Here is a 23,350-nt window from a genome sequence, read left to right as displayed (position 1 = left end):
TATGCAAACAGGTTTCCCAGGACTGTACTTGGAACAGGTGAGACGAGCAAAGTAGGCACTCGTTGTGGCCTTGTTACTATTTTCCCACCAACACTGGTTCATGGATGCTCTCATTGTGTCAGTGGACCGATGGTTTAATGCATATACACTGGTAAGTAGTCGGACTTGTAGAATTTCTGGTAGGGCCAAATTGTTATTTGGTCCAAACCAGAGTTCTCTCTTTTTATCAAACCAACAATTATTAGATTTCCGATATTGTTTTTCCTTTCCTGGGGCCAATTATTGGATGTCTCTGTTCAGTTTTTGGTTTTTTTTGTTTTTTTTTCCAAACTATCATTTGGGAGAGCATCCCTTTGGACCATGACAGAGGTTTGGCGATTGGCTTCCTGGAGAGCAGCATTCGGGGCAGAAATATCAGCAAAGTGGTTTATTCTGGCCTCCAGGGAGTCGAGTCTGGAATACCCGGGAATCTTAATGGCTCGAGCAACCGGCGGAAGTATGACATCTAATACATTTGATGGACGTAGGAGCTGTTTTTAATTTTATTCCTGTTGGAGGTAAGGGAACTTTGCTGGTTCCAGAACACCCCAAAGTTATGGGCTACCTCAAAGGCGTACTAACATATGTATGGATATAAATGTTTGCAGTTTTGCCTTTGGCCAAAATACAAGGATGTACCCCCGAGAGACAATTTCCTCAGTGGCCTTAACTCAAAGGGCAGTGGCAGGAATGGCTCTGCTGCCAGGGGGACGTCCCCAGGGTGCAGCCGTCGGCTATAATGCCCCCTGGGTGGATGATGGTCCCCGCGATGAGGGAACAGAAGGCGAGCTGAGGGCAAAGCATGAACTGACACTCTGCGACCCCTCCCACTCCCAGGGGGGATCTATGTGACATTCCTCAGGCACTCCAGGCTGCCCTAAAACTAAGGAAAGGGAAAACAAAGGGTTAACCAACACTTTCCTCCGGAAGCTCCCAACTGTCTTAATGTTCAGGCTTTACTAGAGGGAAAAACAACCTGAGCTTGACAATGGCCAGGCCCCCAGGATCCTGTGAGTCTTCTTTAGCAGATGAAAGTCCTTTTGAAAACATCCCTGTTTCCTGACCTCCCCCAGCTCCCAAGTATATAATCAGTCACCCCTCACAGCCCCCCATGCAGCAGCCCTTTCTGCCCACGGGTCCTGTCCCCATGCTTTGATAAAATCACCTCTTTGCACCAAAGATGTCTCAAGAATTCTTTCTTGGCCATCGGCTCCGGACCTCACCAACATTCCAGAACTGCGTCACCCCGTACTGTTGGATGAGCATACCAAGGGCATTCTCTTCCTTCTCACATGCAAAGAGGCAAAAATTGAAGTAGATAATTAGGCTTTTCTTTAAAGCCTCAAAGACTGTCACCCCCGTCTTTCCAAACAATAGGGTTAGGGCTATCATATTTTATTTTATTTTAAAGATTTATTTATTTATTTGACGAGAGAGAGAGAGAGAGAGAGAGAGAGAGAGAGCGCACAAGGGGGGGGGAGTGGGAGAAGGAGAAGCAGGTTCCCCACTGAGCAGGAAGGTCAATGACGGGGCTCAATCCCAGGACCCCGGGATCATGATCTGAGCTGAAGGCAGCCTCTCAACCGACTGAGCCACCCAGGTGCCCCCACAAGCTATCATATTTTAATAAAGCATAGAAAGATTGAGCCCTAAGAGAGAACTGGAATCCAATTCTGACAATAGCAGCCAGTCCAAGAAAGCCTCGTAACTGGCACTTAGTTTTAGGTTTTGGGAAAGTCAGGATGCCTTGAAGTCTACCTGGATCCAGAGGTAGCCCTCGTTCCCAGATCAAGTACCCTAAAGGTTGAACTTGAGTGTGGCAAAGAGCAATTTTTCCTCTGGAGACTTTATATCCCTTTAACGTCAAACATATTAACAGGTGGATGCTGTCTTCCTGCGAAGAGGTTTGAGAAGGGAGGCAGGGCAACAAGTCACGGGCATATTGTAACAAAGCAGAACCTGCAGAAACCCTGATGTCATCCTAAGCAGCTGCCAAGGTGGGTGCTAAGTAAGAAGCTTTCTCTGTGAAACAGTGGGGCATTTCTGTCCAGGTGCATTTCCATCCGTCCCAAGTGAAAGCAAAAAGTATCAACTGCAATTTTAAAAAGTCAATTCCAGAGAAAAATTGGCTTTCGGTGTGAAAGGATGTTGAGAATGGGGGATGGAGAGCCACGGTGTGCTGAGGGATCATGATGTGATTTGAAGTTTGGGTCCCAGGGCAAAAGGACAAGAAAGAATGCTTGAGATGTTTTTGATGAGGGAACAGAAGGCAAGTAGAGATCACAATCCTGCAAGACCTAAGTCTCCCTCAGTTTACAAATGTCCTAGTGATTTACAAGGAAGAAGCTTTCTTATCAATAGCCTAACTTCCAGAGACCCCTAACTCGGTTTCCTGAAGCCCTAACATCACCCTCCCCTCCATAAAATTGAGGGAGGCTGAGGCAGAAGGAAATGTAAATAATGTTAATAAATGTAAATAAAATTAAATTTCTTTTAAACCTGCCGCCATTGATAAGTACATGTGATAGGAGCAATGTGACCTCCAGGAAGCTCCCAACTATCTTACTGTTAATGCCTTACTAGAGGGGTAAACAACCTTAACTTGACAATAGCAAGGACTCTGGTATCCTGTGAGTCTTCTTTAATATATGAAAGTTCTTTCTCAAAACCTCCCGTTTTCCTTACCTCCCCCAACCCTATAGTATATAATCAGCCACCCCTCACCACCCTGGGGCCCACGGGTCCCATCCCCGGTGCTTTAATCAAATCATCTTTTTGCACCAAAGACGACTCAAGAATTCTTTCTTGACTGTCGGCTTCGAACCCTAACATCCTTCCTACATCATTTTTGGTGCAGAAAAGGTGCTTTTGTTTTGTTTTTAAGATTTTATTTATTTATTTGACAGAGAGAGAGAGACAGAGCAGAAGCGGGAGAGTGGGAGAGGGAGAAGCAGGCTCCAGCTGAGCAGGTAGCCCGAGATTCGGGGCTCGATCCCAGGACCCTGGGATTATGACCCGAGCCGAAGGCAGACGCTTAACGGACTGAGCCACCCAAGTGGTCCACAAAAAGGTGTTTTTATTAAAGCACGAGGACAAGACCCATGGGCAGAAAGAGCTGCACTGGGATTGTGAGTGACGGATTCTATACTTTTAAGTCTGTGGACGCATGGGGGTAAGGGGGGGTGGTAGAGATAACATAAGTTTCTAAGGAATTTCTGTATGCTGAAAGCGGGGTCTACAGGACCTTGGAGGTCTGACTATTGTCAAGATAAGGTTGCTTTGGGGCACCTGGGTGGTTCGGTCGGTTAAGCATCTGACTCTTGATTTCAGCTCAGGTCATGATTTCAGGATCTTGAGATCAAGCCCCGCAAGGGGCTCCATGCACAGCAAGAGTCTACTTGAGATTCTCTCTCCCTCTCCCTCTGCCCCTTCCCCCCTAAAATAAATAAATAAATCTTAAAAAAAAAAAAAAAGATGTCAGGGCACCTGGGTGGCTCAGTCGTTAAGTGTCTGCTCAGGTCAGCTCAGGTCATGATCCGGGGGTCCTGGGATGGAGCCCCACGTCAGGGCTCCTGCTCAGCCAGAAGCCTGCTTCTCCCTCTCCCACTCCCCCTGCTTGTGTTCCCTCTCTCGCCGTCTCTCTGTCAAATAAATAAATAAAATCTTAAAAAAAAGTCAAAGGATCATTTAGTTCACCTGGTTGGCTATTTTGATTACTACTGTCAAATGCTAGAATGAATTCCCCCCTTTCGGAAGAATGAAATTCCAAGGTGACATTTTTCCAAGGAATCTTGGCCCAATAAATGAATAGGGGCGGAGGAAGTAGGGGGAAAAGGGTGCGTGTCTCTCAAAGGGAGTAGACGGAGGAACTATATTTAGAGCCAGGAACCCATTGAGGTCTGTTAGAGCCTCTCCCGTCCCCACTATTGGAACTGCTTTAGTCGTCCGAGGCGGGGGCTGCTGGATACCAGTGGGGGTGAGTTCGGAGGCTGTAACCTTGGTGTCAATAAGGACCCAGAGAGATGCACTCTCAAACTGGAGAGGGGTTTCTCCGAGCCAATTAAGAGGGGAAGAACCCCGCCACTGGGAATTAGAAGGGCATCGGAAAGGCTGGCTGGAGGCTGAAGGCAACTGGGGCACTTACCCTGGTAACAATCCTTTTTCTAATGTTGGCAATAATAGAAAATAGGGGAGTTGGGGTTGGGAGGCCTTCCTTTGCCGGAGTTGAAAATTGAGAATTAACGGACTTTCCTCTAGGTGACTGATCTAGGATGTGAGTAAACTGGTTTGCCAAATTAACTAAATCTGGAGTAGAGAGAGTTTCCCATTCTGTCCTGGTCTTTTTAGCTAAAAGGAGAAAGTTCCTGGTTCAGCCCATTAATAAACAAAGAGTTAAATGCTACCCAGGTGGATTTAACATCTAAAGGAAGACCAGAATTTTCATTTTTTAATAAAGATTTTATTTATTTATTTGAGAAAGTGAGAGAGAGTATGAGCATGAGCCTGGGGAGGGTGGGGGGCAGAGGAGAGGGAGAAGCAGACTCCCCACTGAGCCAGGAAACCAGATTTGAGTCCCAGAACCCAGAGATCATGACCTGAGTCTAAGGCAGACACTTAACCCACTGAGCCACCCAGGTGCCCCCAGAATTTTCATTAAAGACAATTTGAAATTGATTCTAATGGTCATGAACCAGTTCACCAGGCTTTTGTGTGCAAGCCTGAACTTTGTTCCAAAAGCTACCAGAATTGCTCAGTGGAGATTTCCAGCGAGTGTTCTAGCATCTTGCCAAAAGTGAGGGGTCTGTTTCTCTAAATCCCTTTCCAGTTGTCCCCAGCCAGCTAGTTTACCTGGTGTTTGGCCTGGCCCTCACCAACAACCAGGTGGCCTAATTGGTTTAACTCTTAGAAGCCAGCTTGGTAAATTTGAATAACCCGGCTAAATTCTTCAGCAGACCTATGGGGGTCCTCAGTCGCCTTAGGAAACTGGCTCACAATTCAGCCTTAGTCCAGGGAACTGTAAGAAATTTGGGGTTTCCCTGGTTCCTTAAAATACTAACTTTAAAAGGGCAAGTTTTAAGGGGTTCAGGAGAGAAGGGAGCAGGGAGAGGTTTGGAGGAAAATGAGGAGAGAATTCGAATGGGGATAGAAGATAATCGGGGCACCTGGGTGGCTCAGTCGTTGGGCGTCTGCCTTCAGCTCAGGTCATGATCCTGGTGTCCTGGGACCGAGCCCCACATCGGGCTCCCTGTTCCGCGGGAAGCCTGCTTCTCCCTCTCCCTCTACCGGCCGCTCCCCCTGCTTGTGCTCTCAATCTCTGTCAAATACATAAAAAAATCTTTTAAAAATAAAATAAAATTGGCAAAACTGGATGGGATGCCTCATTTAATTGGTATTTTGAAGCTTTCAAATGTTATCGGGAATCTAAAAGTTGCCTTTTTGCCAACTATTTTTTTTTTAAAGATTTTATTTGAGGGGTGCCTGGGTGGCTCAGTCGTTAAGTGTCTGCCTTCAGCTCAGGTCATGATCCCAGGGTCCTGGGATCGAGCCCTGCATCGGGCTCCCTGCATCGGGCTCCCTGCTCGGCGGGAAGCCTGCTTCTCCCTCTCCCACTCCCCCTGCTTGTGTTCCCTCTCTCACTATGTCTCTCTCTGTCAAATAAATAAATAAAATAAAATAAAATAAGATTTTATTTGAGAGAGAAAGGGAGCCCACGATGGGGGGAGGGGCAGAGGGAGAAGCAGACTCCCTCCTGAGCAGGGACCCCCCCCATCCCGGGACTCCCCTATCCCAGGACCCCCAGATGATGACTTGAGCCCAAGGCAGACACTCAACCAACTGAGCCACCCAGGAGCCCCCAAAATACGATTTCTCAACTAACTGAGGCAAACAAGCAATTGAAAGGAGTTAAAATGGCTTCGGAGGCCTCTTTGTCTCCAAACGCACAGCAGCACCTGATGCTCAGTGCTCACTTCTGGTGCCAGCATCCTCCTTCCTTCTGCACTGCCTCCTGCCCCCTGGGCCCATTCTGATTCTCTTCTTTTTTTTTTTTTTTTAAGATTTATTTATTTATTTAATTGGCTTCAAGAGGCTCCCAAGTTGAGCGTTATTTTGTGGCAAGAAAGTGTGTCCGCTTGCGCCACCTGGGCCTGAAATGCCCACATCTGGCGCAGTGACATGATGTAATCGCCGTTCATACCCGCAGAGTGTAGATCGTGCACATGCTCTGTGTTGACCCTGCTCCCCTGACCTCTCCCAACTGGAGGAGCCAGGGCTTAGGTCCTCCATTTTACACAGGAAGAAACTGAGGCACACCCAGGACCCGCCCCTTTCCCTCTGGAGGAAGTAAGGATGGGGGAGGAGGCGGGGGGTAACTAGAACCGTCGCCTGGCTCACACCTATGGACCTGGATCTCCCCCACCCCAGACCTCCCGACCCCAACACGTCTAGGCGAGAGATCTCTATAGAGACTCAGAGGCAACACGGGGCAGGATCTGAATCTTCAATAACCCAACCCCCCAAAGCTTCAAATCTGACTTCCAACGTCCAGAACCTTTCCCATCCTGAGGCCTGTGGGCTCAGGACAGGTTTTCGGGTTCTGGAATCTCTGAACCCCTTGCAGAGATCTGAAGAGCCCCTGGATTCAACCTGCCTCCCTGTCCCCCTTTCAATCATTTCTTCATCAAACGCTGCAAAGGGACCCGCTCCAGGGGCTGGGAAGGCGCGGCTCGCACATCTCCAGCGGCGGGGAGCTCACGCCCCGGCCTCTGGGCGGGCGCCAGGTGGGGTGGAGAGCCCCACGAGGCGCCGGCGAGGTAGAAAAAGAAAGTTGCGGTGGGAGCTGGCCCGCAGAGGGGAAGGGGGCGGGGTCGAGAAGGGAAGACGGGCGGGGTGGGCGGGGTGAACTTCGACTGGGCCACTAAGAAGCTCGGCGGGGCTGGGAGAGGGGGATCTGGAGGGAGGTGAGGCCGGGAGGAGGCAGGAAGGAGCCTGACCTGGGTGGGGGGGGGCGGGGGCTCACGCAGGTGAAACTCTTTCCCCCTGCTCGCAGCCCAGAGGAGCTGAGAGGTCGGAGGCTGGCCCGTCGTCTGGGGTGAGTGTTGGGGGCCCCGGAGGATCTGGCGGATCCCCGTGGTGGGGAGGGGAGGATCGGGGCTCTAGGGAAGCCCCGGCAGGTCCCTGGAGCCGGGTCTCCACCGCGTTTACCCTCAAGATGCTGGGAGATCCTGGAGCGCCGGGTCTCAATAACCCCGTTGCCCTCAGCCATCGGTAATAGCAGTCGCCAGCGTTGCCAAGGCCGCTCGAGCCCGGCCGGGGAAGGAAGTCGCTCCCGGCACTGCCCCGTCGCAGCGATGGACACAGCGAGGCGTGCCTGGACCCCTGTCCCCACCCCACTATGCCCACCTCGCAGGCTAGGGCGGAATCGGGATGGAGAAGTGGAGGGCGCTCTCTGCGCTCTGGCCGTTACTATTACTGTTGTTGGTGTGGAGATGGTTAGCGCCCTGATTGGGAGAATCTGTCAGGAGCAGCACCCGGGTCTCCCCAACTGCTGACCCCCAGCCTTGCCGGGCGCTGGGCCAACGTTCCTGCCTGGGGACCGCAGCTCTTGGCTTCCTCTGGGGTTCAGTTCTCTCCCTGCTCACCTGATGCCGGGCTGTGTGGCTTGGGCAGGGTGCTCCTGGTTTTTGAACACACCTCAGTTTCCCCTCCCTGACTAGGACAGTGACCCAGCGTCCATGAGGATGCCTGAGATGTTCAGCCAGTGGAAGCTTTTATGGGGGGGGAGGGGTTAGAGGTGTGGACCGTGCGTCAGGCAGCTGGGCCCCCCCACTTGACCTAGGTGACCAGATTATATTTGTTCATCCCTGTCCAGCCCTGATGTCCACCCCTCCCACCTAGGGTGTGGCGATTCCTGCTAGGTACTGGGCGTGGGGGAACCAAGAAGAGGCCTTGAGCGTGAGCAAGGAGCTCGAGGAATTCAGACAGGCTTCTTTGACCCAGGAACCCTGGGGCTGGGCTGGATCAGCCCTTGTGAAGAAGGTAAGGTGTCACTGGGTGGCTTATCTTCCTGCCACTGTCTCTGAGGCCCAGAGTGGGGCAGCGACTTGTCCCCACCCCCGTGAGTTAGGGAGCAGACCCACTGTGGTCCCTCCTGCTGAGAGTCTGGCCTGGCTTGATTCCTTCCTCCTCATGATGGGGAGCTCACTACCAACATAGCAAACTAAAGGAAGCCCCCCCCCCCCCAGGTGGTGGTTAAAGGCAGGGATTGGGCTCCCACTTAACCTCCCTTGAATAAGTTCCTTGGATGAGCTCTCTGTGCCTGTTTCCCTCTCCGTAGAAACGAGGCTAACAAAGCCCTACCTTCTGGCACAGGTGAGGAGTGGGTAGGGGAGCAGATGGCCGAAAGGCCACACACAGGACTGCTGTGTTAACTTCAGTCCTGATTATGCGGCTCATTGTGTTCTCATTCGTGGTATTTATCTTTGCATGAGAGAAATAATGTCATGAAGGCTGCAGGGCTCCAGGACAAGGCCTGAAAGAGGGCTCTGAGCATCATGAAGGTGTGGGGGTCTTTCAGGCGCTCCCCAGAGGCAGGGCCCAGGAGATCTCAGTTCCTCCAGCTAGGAAATGAGTCCAGAGAGGCCCTTTTGAGGCTCAGGTAGGGTCGGGCCTAGCGTTCAGTTAGGGGCTTTCGTCCAGCCACAGATCCCCAGCCAGACCCATCCCAGGTACCCTGAGCAGTTTCCGACGAGGTGGGCTCCCCGAGGGCAGCGCCTCCAAATGAGTCAAACTTGATGACCCCTGGGAACTAGAAACAGAGAAAGAAGTCAGAGGTCCAAAGGGCATATATCACTCCCATCCTTACCCCCACCCCACCTTCTTCCACACCCCGGGTGTCCAGGGCCTATGTTTGCATAAAATCAGCTTGCTCACACGCAGGGTCTGGCCAGAGTGAACCGGAGGAATTATCTTCACTGGGCTTTTTCCTGTTTGTTTGTTTTTTTTCCTTCCATTTACAAAAGGAACTTATGATACATGCCCAAAGAGACCAGCCCATCATTACTGGCAGCTGGTACGAACTGGTGAAGGGTCACCCTTGGGTCCAGCAGGTTGGGGTTCAAATCCTAGCAAGCACTCTCAGCCTCGGTTGGCTGTGTGACCTGTGGTAGGGGGGACTCCCCCTTTCTGCACTCAAATCTCCCACCTCTAACTGGAAACCAGCCCCTATCCACCCCCCTCAACAAACCCCCGAAGGCTCAGTGAATCACAGGGCTCATCCTCAGGCCAGGGATTCACACCGTCTCCTGCAAGCACCCCCGACTCCCACCCTGGAGTCTCTTCTGTCCTGGAACTTGCTCTTCTTCCCAAAACTGTCGTGTTCACTGCCTCTCTGACCCCCCACCCCCGCGTTAGTACATCAGCCCTGGGAGCACAGGCCTTTCTTGCAGACGTTCTAGGCTGCGTGCTAGAACCTAGACCAGGGCACACACAAGGGTCTGGGTGCTCAGTGCTGGCTCAGAGCAGTTGCGACCATGCACGCACGTGACATTAGTCGCTGATACTGATGTGTTAATATTGTCACCGTGGGCTCTTCATCAATATGTGCTTTGGAGAAAAGGCCGGTGTTTGGTCCTATGGCCTTTCTCGGGCGGGACTCAGGTCGTCATGCACACAAATGGGCTTCTCCTGTCACCCCCAGCCCTCACCTTGCCTTTTGGAGGTCCCAGAATGTTCCATGCATGCCCCTTTTTGAAATCCCAGCTGAGGGCTGTTGGGAAGTACAGAGCCACGAAGACCGCAGTGATGCTGATGTTCAGCACCTGCTGCAAGTGAATCAGGAGCTGGCCACTGACCCCATCCAGCTTTGCAGATGAGGATGCTGCAGCCCAGAGGGGGGCCCACCTCGCCCCAGGCCCACTGATGGTCAGTAGGCAGGTCAAGGCACCTCCCAGAAGCCACCACACCAGCTTCAAGGGCATCAGCTCTCAGTCTTCCCAGCTGCCGGGCAAGGGGATGTGAGCCCTCGTTTTCCCTATTCCGAAACCGAGACCCAGTGACTGGGCCCGTTGGGGTCCCCAGGCATGTGGGTCACTGGAGCTGGAAGTGGGGTAGGGAGGGGCACGGGTGGGCCCGTGTCTAACAGGCCAGGAGAGTGACTCAGGACTCACCTTCTCTGAGCCTCGCTTCCTCATCTGGAAAGCGGGAGCGTCCTGTGGGGAATCACCTTGACTTGATGGGAGCCTCCAAGTCCGTGTCGGGCAGGCCCGCTATGGGCTTATGGTAGCACAGAGCGGGTGGGGGCACATCCGGGCCCTGAGGGTGTGAGCAGGTGGGGCCTCGCCACCTGGACTGCCCCGCGTTCTCACACCCCCATGTGTCTCAGCCTCTCTGCCTCCCTGGACTCCTGAGGAATGGTGACAAGAAAGGGTGAGGAGGACAGAGGTACCTGGAGCCACGTTTGCCTGGGGACTTGCCAGGCCTTGGTTGTCAATGCGGGGTGGCGGGGGGGCACGTAGGCACAGGATGTAGGGCCAGAATTCTGTCCCTAATGGGGGTCCTGAGTTACTTCTGTTGAGTGCTTGGCCCCTTCTGTACCTCTAGTGCCTCATTAATGTTCAGTGAATCCGGGGAGCCTGGCTGGCTCAGTCGGTGAAGCATCTGCCTTCGGCTCAGGTCGTGATCCCAGGGTCCTGGGATCGAGCCCCGCGTCAGGTTCCCTACTTGGCGGGGAGCCTGCTTCTCCCTCTTCCTCTGCCCCTTCCCCCGTCCTTGCGCGTTCTCTCGCTCTGCTCTCTCTCTCTCTCAAATAAATAAATAAAAATCTTTAAAAAAAAAGAAAATTCAGTGAATCCTTAATATTTAGTGCTGTGTATTTGCAACGAATGGTGGATAGTCAGTGACAGTATGTTGGTGTCTCGGGGCGGTTTAGTGGCTTGTTCCCCTTCATTGTGATAATATTCATGCATCACGAATGTGCCTCGCAGCTCCTCGTTGTGGCTGTACAACTATTTGATATGACTGCTGGGTGCGTCCTGCATATTTAGCAGGCCATTAACAGTATTTACTGACATTAGGCTTCTTGCTCATTCAGTGCATCGGGAGTATTTCAGTGCTGTGGATATTTGGCTCTTTAGGGCATTAGTACCTCTTTTTTTTTTAATTTTTTTTTTAAGATTTTATATATTTATTTGACACAGAGAGAGAGAGTGAGAGAGAGAACACAAGTAGGCAGAGCGGCAGGCAGAGGGAGAGGGAGAAGCAGGCTCTCCGCTGAGCAAGGAGCCGGATGTGGGGCCTGATCCCAGGACCTCGGGATCATGACTTGAGCCAAAGGCAGCCGCTTACCCAACTGAGCTATCCAGGCCCCAGGGCATTAGTACCTCTTGGTCCTGTCTCAGCTGCCACAGGCACTTGCTAACTCACCGTGACTGAATGGCCAGCATCTTCCAAGGCCTGTGGGGCCCCAGACGGGTCGGCGGCAGCTGTCATTGGCAGTGGGTTTGGGCCAAAATGCATGAGGAAATCGCTGATATGTGGGTCATTATTAGTATGTTTTCCTGTTCAACAAGCACCAGCAAGTGGCACACGGGGACACAGCTGTTGGGGACAAGGTCCCTGGCCCACCTCCGGGGCTCCAGGCTGGTGGGGGAGATAAACAGGAGAGAAGTGAGTGGATTTCCTGCGTGCAGTGGTGGGTGATGAGAGCTGCAGAGAAAATCAGAGCCAGGGCAGGGTGTTTTAGCTGGGAGGTTGAGGCCCTTCTAAAAAGGCAACGTTGGGAGGTGCCTGGGGCGCACAGTCTGTTGAGCTGCTGACTCTTGGTTTCAGCTCTGCTCGTGCGATTGAGCCCCGCGTGGGCTCCGTGCTTCGGGGGGAGTCTGCTTGAGATTCTCTCTCCCTCTGCTCCTGCCCCCCCACAACATGCTCACACATGTGTGTGCACGTGCTCTCTCTCCCTCAAATAAATAAATCTTGAAAAAATAAAAATAAAAAGGCAACATTGGGCTGAGCCTAAAGATCAAAGAGAATCAGGGGGAAGAGCAGGAGTCCCAAGTGGAGAGAACCAGGGGGAAGAGCAGGAGTCCGGCAGGTGCAAAGGCCCTGTGGCAGGGCTGAAAGAAGCTGAAAAGGCTGTGGTGGCTGGAGCAGACCAGCTGGGGCAGAGGTCATTGGGGGTGGGGAAGCAGGGAGCCTGCTTCTCTCTCTCCCTCCCCACACCTGGCAGCCACAGCCTATGGGGAGGGGCTCTTGGGTCTTGAATGTAATGAAACAAATGGCTTTTATGTGTATGTTAGAGGAAGCAGGCTCTAGGTGATGGCGAAATTGCACCAGTGTATGGAGAGCAAACAGCCGGGAACAGGATCAACTGGTCTGGTAGTGAGGGTCCCTGAGAGTCAGCCCGGATGTCACTGAGCTGTGCCTCTGTCCATAGCCACTATGTCTGATCTGGACGGAGAAACATGGAGGAGACCCTGCCACGTGCAAGCCATATAAGGATGTGCTCATCCATCAACACCTGTTGGGCCTTCCGGGTTCCCTTGCCATTGTGCCCCCACAGCTCTTGCCTGGACACCACACCTGGGTCAACAACTGCCCCGTAACACCCCATGTGAAAGGTTCACAGCCTTCTCGATCTGTTCCTCCTGGTCCTTCCTTCTCCATCCCCCGCCCAGGCTTTATAAACATCGATGACTCCCTTCATTATATTTCCTGAACCTGCCCATTTCCCTGCACCTCGCTGACCAGCTCCTGTCCAGGCCCCCAAATTCTTCTGCCTGGTTACTGCCCCAGCCTCTACTCTTGCCCTGATTGTCCTTATCCCCTCAGTGGCCACAGGGGGCTTCTTAAAAGCATAAATCGATCTTCTCCCTCCCCTGTTTACACACCTTCCATGGCTCCCATTCCTCCTCACATGCAAAATAAGAGGTTCTTCATGGCTTGCCCCATGTCCTCCCCACCCAATCCCCTGCCATGGTCTGGCAACCCACATCATCTCCCTCCTGTCCCCCTGCTCCAACCACACTGGCCCTCTCTCTGCCTTCAGTGCCTTACATTTGTGGTCTGGCCCTTTACAACTGTGCTCTTCTGGGCCTTTGAACTTGCTGTGCCCTCTGCCTAGAATGTCCTTCCCCCAGCGCTCTGACCAGGTGATTCCTCATCATCCTTCAGGATGTACCCAGGCTGGTCAGGTATCCCCCACCACCCCTGGACCCTTCCTTTCCAACAGTGTTTATCATGTTCCTACTAAACTAATCACCTCTTCCCGTATTAACGTCATCAGGGAGGGGATGATTTGGTCATGCCTGTTAGTAGATTCACTCACCAGTCTGCTCCCAGGGTAGCCCAGCAGCAGAATGTTGGCTGACCTGGGCCCCGGTTCTCTGTCCTTTGTCAGATGTTTAAGTGCGTGGTTCCTTGTGACAGATTCTGGAAGGCTCTGAGTTGTGGATGGAGAATCCCCCAGAAACTCCACATCACTGGAAGGATAAGATAGACCAATGGATCCCACCCATCGGGGTCCTGGGTTCCAATCTGCTTTAGGCTGAGTCTCAGTATCCCCATCTGTAAGCAGGGATTCTGGGGGCACTGAAAGAGCCAGTATGATGAGCCAAGGTCAAGCTAAGTTCAAGGTCTTTACTTGGCCACTCCCTAGCCTCAAAAATACACTACAGATGATTCCTTGAATAGGCCTTATTTACTTTCCCTCTATGCCTTTGCATTTGCTCTTTCCTCTACCTGAACTCCCCCTACCCCCACCCTGGTGAGCTCCTCTGCATCCCTCAAAGCCTCAGCTTCAGTGTCCTGGTCCCTTCTTCTGGCCCAGCCCTGATCCCACAGGTGTCTGGATTGGTCTCCCCCAGATTGGGAGCTTCTGGGGGACCAGGCCCAGGGTCGAGGCTTCTCAGGTTCCCCAGGCCTATTTGTTGAATGAATGAATGAATGAATGAATGAGTAGTTTTCATATGTATTTTTTGGGAGAAGAGCTGCTGAGACCCTTCTCAGGACTGAAGGACTGGGAGACAAGGCAGGTCGTTTCTGTGGTGATGTGAGGCACCCACTGGGCCACCCTGGAATAACTCTGAGCTCCACTCTGGGGTGGTGGTTCCCCCAGAGTTATTCAAAACCCACAGACCTCACTGAGTGAGCAGCTGTTTGAGCTTCCGCAAATCCAGCCGTTCCGTCCGGTGAGAACTGGGGAGGGTGGACAGCAGAATCTTGGCTAGGGGTCAGGGAATTGGACCCAGGCCTGTGAGGAGCTTCTCATCAACCACCTAGCCCACCCAGCAAAGGCCCCAGAGTCACTCGCTGTTGCTCAGTTGCTTGGAGGAAATAATACCTAGAAGCTTCCCCTCCTTGGTGGAGCTGAGCCACCAAGACCCCACCCCTTCAGGTAGTAAAACCAGAAGGACAGATCGGTGACTACCTGGGGCCTGGGGTGCAGCCCACAGAGGCACCCAGCAAGGTTTACTAGACCAATAAATCCTCAGCACTCTCAGCCTCTTGCCAACGGGGAAGCTCAGAAATTCTTTCTTTCTTTTTTTTTTTTAATTTAATTTTTAAAAAGTCTTTACTTATTTATTTGCCAGAGAGAGTGCAAGTACACAGGCAGGGGGAGCAGCAGGTAGAGGGAGAAGTAGGCTCCCTGCTGAGCAGGCAGCCCGATGCGGAACTCGATCCCAGGACCCTGAGATTATGAGCTGAGCTGAAATCAGACACCCAACCGACTGAGCCACCCAGTACCCTCCCAGAAGTTCTTTCTTATGCCTGTCCAGTGTGAGATGTTATGGGAATAGCAACATTACCTGCTTGAGGGTTTAAGGGGCTATGAGTTAGGAAGGGCCTTGGTGGATAGTAAAGGGAAGGGGATCTTGGATACATCAATAGAGGTCTAGTATAGGGAGGAGGAGAAGTGAATCTTCCTTCCCTGCCCCTGACTTGAGCTCTCAGACCCTAATCAGGAACCTCAAGGGGCTGGGAGGGTAGAGTAGCAAAATCCTTCCATTTAAATTTTTTTTTTTTTAGATTTATTTATTTGTTAGAGACAGAGAGAACACAGAGGGAGAGGGAAAAGCAGACTCCTTGCTGAGCAGGAAGTCCAACGCGGGGCTCTATCCGAGGACCCTGGGATCATGACCTGAGCTGAAGGCAGACGCTTAACCAACTGAGCCACCCAGGCGCCCCAGAATCCCTCCATTTAGAGAAACCTGAGACCTGGCGAGAAAAAGTTGGGAATGCTGGTAGCCAACAAAGGACAAGTGTTCCATATACAAAGAGTTCTTATAAATAAACAAGAAAGAAAAATGCAAGAAAAAGAACGGCCATTAATGGAACTAAATAAAACCAAATGGTGGGCGCCTGGGTGGCTCAGATGGTTAAGCGTCTGCCTTCGGCTCAGGTCATGATCCCAGGGTCCTGGGATCGAGTCCCGCATCGGGCTCCCTGCTCCTTGGGAGCCTGCTTCTCCCTCTGCCTCTCTCTCTCTGTGTCTCTCATGAATAAATAAATAAAATCTTAAAAAAAAATAAAAGGCACCCCAAGAGGTTCTGTTTGGCCCTGACACCCTGGTAAGAGCCATTTAGTCATTTCAGTTCTTCTCGTGCTCCCCCGACCCCAAAGCCCAAGTTCGGCTGAGTTGTAAATATTTATATTTGCTGAAGTATCTTCCTTTGTTCTGAAACCCTTGTTTGGAGCTTATAAAACACATTTCCAGTGAACTGGTTCTTGGCTACCTAGGTTTAATTTTCTATTTAATAGATGTTTAGGGACGCCTGGGTGGCTCAGTCGGTTGGGTGTCTATCTTTGGCTCAGGTCATGACCTCAGGGTCCTGGGATCAAGTTCTGCGTCGGGCTCCCTGCTCTGTAGGGAGCCTGCCGCTTCCCCTGCTGTGTGCTCTCTCTCCCTCTCTCTGGCAAATAAATAAATAAAATATTTAAAAATAATAATGATAGATGTTTAATAAATATTTTGAAGTAATATAAAAATAATAAATCTCATAAATACTTCACATGGTGAATTTTTACAAACCCATATCAGGGGCTTTTGTTCGATCCTGATTTTCCTCTTCTCATCTTCCCTTATTTTGAGTTCTCTATTCCAGATTTCTGTGTTGGTTTAGACCGGGATAATTCAAGCTTGACAATGTTGACATTTGGGGCTGGATTATCCTGAGGTGGGGCTATCCTGTGTCCCTCAGAGTGTTAATTTAAGCAGGATCGCTGGCCTCCACCCAGTTAATGCCATTAGCAGTACCAGACGTCCACCCTGCTCGAATCATGACTGCCAAAAATGTCGCAAGACATTGCCAAGTGTTTCCTAGGGGACAGAATCACCTGTTTGAAGATCCCTGATTTAGGCTCCCAACTGCAGATGGGGAGGAGGGTGAATCACTCACTAAAATTTTATGGGTCCTGGGGTGCCTGGGTGGCTCAGTAAGTTAAGCCTTTGACTTCGGCTCAGGTCGTGATCTCAGGATCAGGACTCCACATGCAGCGGGGAGCCTGCTTGTCCCTCTCCCTCTGCCTCAGCAGGGGGAGCTCAGGCACGCAAGCGCGCGCGCGCTCTCTCTCTCAAATAAAGAAAAGGGTTTAAATAAATAAACTTTTACAGATCCTTCATGACAGTGTCTCTTGCCCAGGAGTTGGGTTCTGAAGTGTGCCATTGTTTTCCAGGATCTGTGGGTCTCTGGCCACAGGTGTGGCCCAGGAGAACACAGTGGCATTTCTAGTCTGATTTCCTTTGCGGTGACGTGGTCTTTCTGTTGTTACAGCTCAGGCGTTGTTTCCTAACCTTGAAGCTCAGGGATCTGTCAGGTTTGCCCGGGAGCACTACTTTCCTGTCGTCCATCCTGGACTCAGGGGCCTCTCTTTGGCTCAGGAAAATGTCCTTCTAGGATTCAGTGCATTCTTGTACCGCATTCATCAGCACACAGCTTCACACCAAGGTTATGTGCCTTTTTGGGTCTCCCAGACCTGTCCTCTGGCAGCCGAAGCCCCAGGGTGGGATGCCATGGCACCAAGACAGTTCTATGTCGCCAGCATACAGGGTTCTGAAGCCACTTAGGCTCCAGGCTCATTGCACCTGCGGTCCCTCCCCTGGGACCTTTCGCCCAGCCCTCAGCCTCACTGGCTCTTCTGTGCCATTCACATCCACCTTAAATGTCATCCAGACCTCGAAATCCAAACCTGCCACCGGACCCCATTTCCTCCTGTGGCTTTCGTCACCTCGTATCATTTCAGTGAGGTTTTAATTAGTGTTTGTTCCCCCCTCCAGGGTATGGCTTCCAGCGTGGAGACATTTGGGTATCCCTGTGTCCGCAGAAACCCAGCATCCATTCAGCAGTCATTCGATGCACGTTTAGGGCCTTCTGTGCACCAAGCACAGTTCTAGGGGCTGGGAACAACATGGTGAACAAGACAGGTGGCATGGAGCTCAAGTTCTGGCGGGGGAGGTGAAGGCGAAACAAGATATGTTAGAAGTTCTATCGTGTCTTGTAGGAGGTGAAAAGTGCTGTGGGAGAAAAAAAAAGTAAAACAGCGTTGGGGATCAGGGGATCAGGGGATGGGGGAGATACTGTGTCCTGAGGAGTCCTTCCTGAGAAAGGGCCATTGGAGGAAAGACAAGAAGTGAGGGAGGGGGCGCCTGGGTGGCTCAGTTGGTTAAGCGACTGCCTTTGGCTCAGGTCATGATCCTGGAGTCCCTGGATCGAGTCCCGCATCGGGCTCCCTGCTCGGCAGGGAGTCTGCTTTGTCCCCTGACCCTATCCCCTCTCATGTGCTCTCTCTCTCTCAAATAAATAAATAAAATCTTTATAAAAAAAAAAAAAAGAAGTGAGGGAGGGAACCACGTGCACATCTGGGGAAGAATATTCCAGGCCAAGGGAAGAACCTGTGCAAAAGGCCTGAGGCAGGATCATGCCCAGTGTGTTTGAGGCTAAAGTCCCCACAACAACACTCTTACATGGGGTTAATTCTCCCCGGTTTACGTGGCGGCACAGAGAGGTCAAACTTCTTTTCCAAGGTCACACAGAGGAACCTGCGGGCTCTGTTTCTGGGAGACAGCTCGCTGGAGAGGCTTGGCCAGGTAGTGTGCAGTGACAGCCATGGGCACGTTGGGGAAATGGCCTCGTGGGTCCAGGAGGAAAGCCCTGTTCCCGCCTCTGGATGGAAGTGGGAAGCCATTCTCTTCCTTGCTTCCAGGCAGTAGCTGGGTGCGGTCGCTTGGGGCGGGGGGAGCCTTTCAGAACCCACCAACTGCCTCACGTTTTCCAGGTGCCAGCAGGAAGAACAGAAAGGCCCCAGAACAGCACAGACATCCCACGGCGGCCCCAGGTAAGTCCTGAACTTCACATATTCATTCCACAAATGCTCGTTGAATGCCCACTCGGTGCGACGTGCAGCTCCCTTCATGCTTGCACAATCCTGGGAGTTGGAGACTGCCCAGATGCCCCCTTTTATAGCTGAGGAAATCGAGGCCCAGGGTATGGAGGGCACACAGCCAGAAAGTGATGGAATTGGGATTTAAGCCTAGGAGTTGGGTTCTAGAGTCTGCATCTCTCTGGGTGAGTCAATAAGTGTTTGAGGATGGTCAAGTCCTGCCTTGGGTCTAATCCAGTACCTTCATGCTGCACTGGAAAATAGACCTTCAAATGCAGAGCTGAGGGGCGCCTGGGTGGCTCAGTTGGTTGAGCGGCTGCCTTCGGCTCGGGTCATGATCCTGGAGTCCCGGGATCGAGTCCCGCATCGGGCTCCCTGCTCAGCGGGGAGTCTGCTTCTCCCTCTGACCCTCCTCCCTCTCATGCTCTCTGTATCTCATTCTCTCAAATAAATAAATAAAATCTTTAAAAAAAAAATGCAGAGCTGAGAAACAGTGTAGACACTACCTCTCCAGACAAAAAGACATTAAGGGAGTCCAGGAAAGCCCGGGAAAGGGACCTGGAAGGGAGACCAAGGGCTCTGCCTGGATATGGGGAAGGAAAGCTTCTAGGAGGAGGCGACATGAGAGCTGGGGTTTTGAAGGATGAATATGAGTTTGCCAGAGAAAACCTTAAAGAATTTACTTTTATTCATAAATCTTATTCGTTCAAACACTCCCTGCTTCTCCCATGTGTCTGCCTCATGCTGGGCAATGCAGGGACCCTCAAGAAGCCCCCAGTCTTAGAAAGACAAAGTAAACACAGACACCCCCCCCCCCCGGGATCAAGACTGGGCCAGAGGGGTGGACAGAGCTAGGGTGCCAAATAGAACCAGGAGCATTCCTGAGGGGTTAAAGAAAACTTCCTGGAGGATGCATCATCTAAGATGGGTTATAAAGGAAGAATAGGAGTTTAGCAAGGAAGATAGCTCTGTTTGAAACATGCTGGGCCTCAGGGATCTGTGAGGAGCCTGGCGCCATGCTCAGGTGACAGGACCATTAAAAGTAGTCCAGAAGAACGGGTGATGGTTTGGTTCAGAATGCCAGAAGCTCGGAGCTTCCTGGAGGGGCAGGGGAAAAGGGAAGCAGGAAAGATCCCAGTAGCTCTCAGTGATAAAGAGGCAGCTCTTGGCCTCCCTTGAGGAGGCTCCTGGGCCATGTCGGAGGCAGGGACATGAGGAGGACCAGGTTGAAAGGGCAGATTCTGGGCACACGGAGTCTGGGAGCCTCACCTTGCCATCTCCATGCCTCAATCCTCTCTGTAAGTACTTAATCCCCAGCAGGGCCCAGGCAACTGTCAGAGCCAACAGGGGCTGAGGTTCTGGAGGAGGTGGGTGGTGCGGGGGGATAGGCAGGGGGGTGCATTTCAATCTTGTACCAACCTGAGCACCTGGGGGGCTGCAGCCAGGTGTCAGGGTCCGCAGGTAGCTCAGGGAAAGTGCTCGGCCCAGCCCGTCCCTTCAGTGCCTGTGACTCTTGGCAGGAACCGCCAGGCGGACCAGGATGAGGTGTCGCCGGCCCCTGCGGACCGAGGTGGGCCTGGCCGTAGCCCTGAGCATCTTCACCCTCCTCCTCTTCCTCTTCAGTCAGCACGTGTCACCACGCACCTTCCAGAGCCTGGAGGAGCCCCAGGGCCACCCCAAGGCTCTGGCCTGGCCGGCCCAGCCCTCCCGCCCACTGCCCACCCCCTGCCGGGCCAACACCTCGGTGGCTGCCCTGCCGAGCTTCGTGGAGCAGCCCCAACAGGTGCGCGACTTCCTGCTGTATAAACACTGCCGCGACTTCCGGCTCTTACAAGACGTGCCACCGAGCAAGTGCGCGCCGCCCGTCTTCCTGCTGCTTGTCATCAAGTCCTCGCCCAGAAATTACGAGCGCCGGGAGCTGGTGCGGCGCACTTGGGGCCGCGAGCGCCGGGTGAAGGGCGTCCAGCTGCGCCGCCTCTTCCTGGTGGGCACGGCCTCTGACCCCCTGGAGGCCCGCAAGGTCAACCGGCTGCTGGCGATGGAGGCGCGGGCGCACGGTGACATCCTGCAGTGGGACTTCTATGACTCCTTCTTCAACCTCACGCTCAAACAGGTGGGCGGGCAAGAGGGGGTCCCCCGATCAGGGCCACCCATCCTCCCTGCCTACTCACCATCACCTCCTCTGAGGCGCCCAGGGAACCAGAAGTCCCCACCCATCCCACCCCACTCCCTCCACTGTCCCTGCGGCGATCTCAAGTCTTCTTGAGGGGAGGCAGGGAGAAAGGGCAGGGGGGCAGGGCCTGAGGTTACAAGCCCCGGTGACTCTGTGACTCGGGTTTGAGTTCAGGCTCAGATAATCATTTACCTCTCCGGGCTCGCTTCTTCATGGTCGTCAAGGAAACGGGATGTAGTTGGCTCCACCTGCCCCTGAGGGCTGCTGGACGGATTCCAGATTCTGGGAGAGGATGTTTCCGAGGCAACCTGGAGCGCCCGTGACAGTGGGGGTCGGTGGGGGTGGAGGGGCCCCCCCAGACAGGACACATCTTGTTTATTTGTTCTTATTCTCTCTCCCCGTGAGGCCCACGTCTGTGCGGTAGGTGCTCAGTAAAGACCTTTTTGATGGGCAAGAACCCACAAGAAGTGGAGGGAATCCTGCCCGTGCACAGATAAGGAATAGGAGGCTCCAGAGACCCACCCAGGCATTGGAGATGGGCCCAGTGCAGGGTCCCGCACGTTGTGGGCACAGAGAAGTCTGGGCTCTACTTTTCTGTCGTGTGACCTTGGTCCCGGCGCTTTTTCTGGAGAGCCTCTATTTCTTCCTCTGCAAACGAGGTTGAAGACCACAGCTGCCTCCTAAGCTTGCACGAGGGATTCAAGGCAGGGCAGGCACTCAGCACAGTGCGGGGCATGCAGCCAAAGTTATTACGAGGGAAGCTAAAGCCGAGGTGGGTAGACGGCCAGAAGCTCTCAGCATGCCATGGTCTTCATGCAGAGCACAGAAGCACGTAATAAATGTCCATTTGACAAACGTGAAATCCGGTACCTGTGAAGCGATGACCCACACTGGGTGCTGGGGAGATGACATAGGGAGGAGAGACACAGCCCCCATCCAGGGGAAGCCTGGAGTCTGGGGGTGGGGGAAGGTAGAGGCTAAGTAGCAATCACACAAGTAATTATTATTTTTTTTTAAGATTTTATTTATTTATTTGAGAGAGAGAGAATGAGAGAGAGCAAGCACATGAGGGGGGGAGGGTCAGAGGGAGAAGCAGACTCCCCGCTGAGCAGGGAGCCCAATGCGGGACTCGATCCCGGGACTCCAGGATCATGACCTGAGCCGAAGGCAGTCGCTTAACCGACTGAGCCACCCAGGCACCCCACACAAGTAATTATTTAACAGCAGCGCTTGGCCAGGCAGAGTCCGAAGGAATAGCAATAAATGTCAATGGGACAGTTTTCAAGCACTTCTTGGTGCTTTACAGAGCATCATCTCCACGGATTCCCCAACACTCCTGGGGGGCAGGTCCGATGGTGAGGTCTGTCTGGAAAGCTGGAAACCGAGGCTCACGGTGGGGCCTCAAACCCAGGCTGGCCTGACCGGGAGATATATCCTCCTCTGGGCTCCCCGGCTGGGGCGGCCCACAGGGACCCAAGGCCGATGGCCCCAGCCCTCCAGCTCGTGTGCCCTGTCCACTTCGCCTGCAGGTGCTCTTCCTACAGTGGCAGGAGACTCGGTGCACCAATACCAGCTTCGTGCTCAACGGGGACGATGATGTCTTTGCACACACCGACAACATGGTCTCCTACCTGCAGGACCACGATCCTGACCAACACCTCTTTGTGGGGCAGCTGATCCGCAACGTGGGCCCCATCCGGATTCCCTGGAGCAAGTACTACGTGCCAAAGGTGGTGACAGAGGAGGAGCATTACCCGCCCTACTGTGGGGGTGGTGGCTTCCTACTCTCCCGCTTCACGGCCACCGCCCTGCGCCGGGCTGCCGCCACATTGGACCTCTTCCCTATCGACGATGTCTTCCTGGGCATGTGCCTGGAGCGGGAAGGCCTGGAGCCCGCCTCCCACAGCGGAATCCGCACAGCGGGTATTAGGGCGCCCTCGGCCCACATGTCCTCCTTCGACCCCTGCCTCTACCGGGAGCTCCTGCTCGTGCACCGCTTCTTGCCGTATGAGATGCTGCTCATGTGGGATGCGCTGAGCCAGCCCGACCTCCCCTGCGGCAGGCAGACACGGATCTACTAGGTGGGATCAGGGCCCCCAGCCTCGAGGCTCTGATCGCCACGCCCGTGGAAAGGGGCAGCGTCTTCCACCGCACAAGGGGAAATCTCGATTCTCCTAAGCGGGTCAGGCATCGGGCAGTGCCAGGGAGGGTTTGATGAGTGCCTAGTCTAGCTGGCGAACTCCTAGACTTGCCAAGCCCACCTGGTACCTGAACCCACGTTCCCTCGTCCTCCCTAGACTCTCAGCCGAAGGGACCAGCTCTTTCCGGGGCAGCTAATTGCAGAGGCCCCTCTGCTGGCCTTGCAGTTGCTGCTCCTTCCTGCATCAATGCCATTTGAGCCAAGGTCCCGTTTCCCATCTCTGACCTTGATCGCGGGCTGGGCCTTAAAGGGTGGCCAGGCCCTCCTTGATCATACTCCCATAATGGTGAGTTCCAGCCATGCTTCAAGGTCAGTTGGGAACTTGTGGGTCCATTTGCAGCTGAAGTGAGCCGTACTTTTCCGCCTGGGAAAGGAGTTTTGTTCTCAGCCTCTCTCCGGGTCTCCGCCCACCTGAGACGGCGGAAGGGGCCAGAGAAGCCACGAGTGGGACTGCCCCCTCCCTGCTTCTGGTATCAAGTACTCTAATGGTGGAAGCACTGGGCAGAGGAGGGGGGCGGCTGTCCGACTCAGGCTTTGCCAGCTCAGAGTTTCTGGAGTCCCTGACA

The 23,350-nt window shown here is 53.2% G+C and overlaps 1 protein-coding gene across 1 annotated transcript; it reads left to right on the top strand.

Moving 5' to 3' along the window:
* The first annotated feature begins 7,051 nt into the window (after positions 1–7,051).
* Positions 7,052–22,830, top strand: B3GNT3 (UDP-GlcNAc:betaGal beta-1,3-N-acetylglucosaminyltransferase 3). Its single transcript, XM_034997077.1, has 4 exons — positions 7,052–7,129; positions 18,307–18,366; positions 19,932–20,524; positions 22,114–22,830. The coding sequence occupies exons 3-4, from the start codon at positions 19,952–19,954 to the stop codon at positions 22,663–22,665; spliced, it is 1,125 nt and encodes a 374-aa protein (XP_034852968.1). The 5' UTR covers positions 7,052–7,129; positions 18,307–18,366; positions 19,932–19,951; the 3' UTR covers positions 22,666–22,830.
* The last annotated feature ends 520 nt before the right edge of the window (positions 22,831–23,350 follow it).

Source organism: Mirounga leonina, unplaced genomic scaffold (assembly GCF_011800145.1).
Source record: "Mirounga leonina isolate KUSES-001 unplaced genomic scaffold, KU_Mleo_1.0 Mir_94, whole genome shotgun sequence".
Lineage (NCBI taxonomy): Eukaryota > Metazoa > Chordata > Mammalia > Carnivora > Phocidae > Mirounga > Mirounga leonina.
This window is presented reverse-complemented; position numbering and strand designations above follow the sequence as displayed.

What these genes read in the sequence shown, in the direction of transcription:
- B3GNT3 (XM_034997077.1), top strand. Translation starts at nt 19,952, where the DNA reads ATGAGGTGTCGCCGGCCCCTGCGGACCGAGGTGGGCCTGGCCGTAGCC. An exon ending in TCAACCTCACGCTCAAACAG is followed by an intron (nt 20,525 to 22,113) that starts GTGGGCGGGCAA and finishes CTTCGCCTGCAG; the next exon opens with GTGCTCTTCCTACAGTGGCA.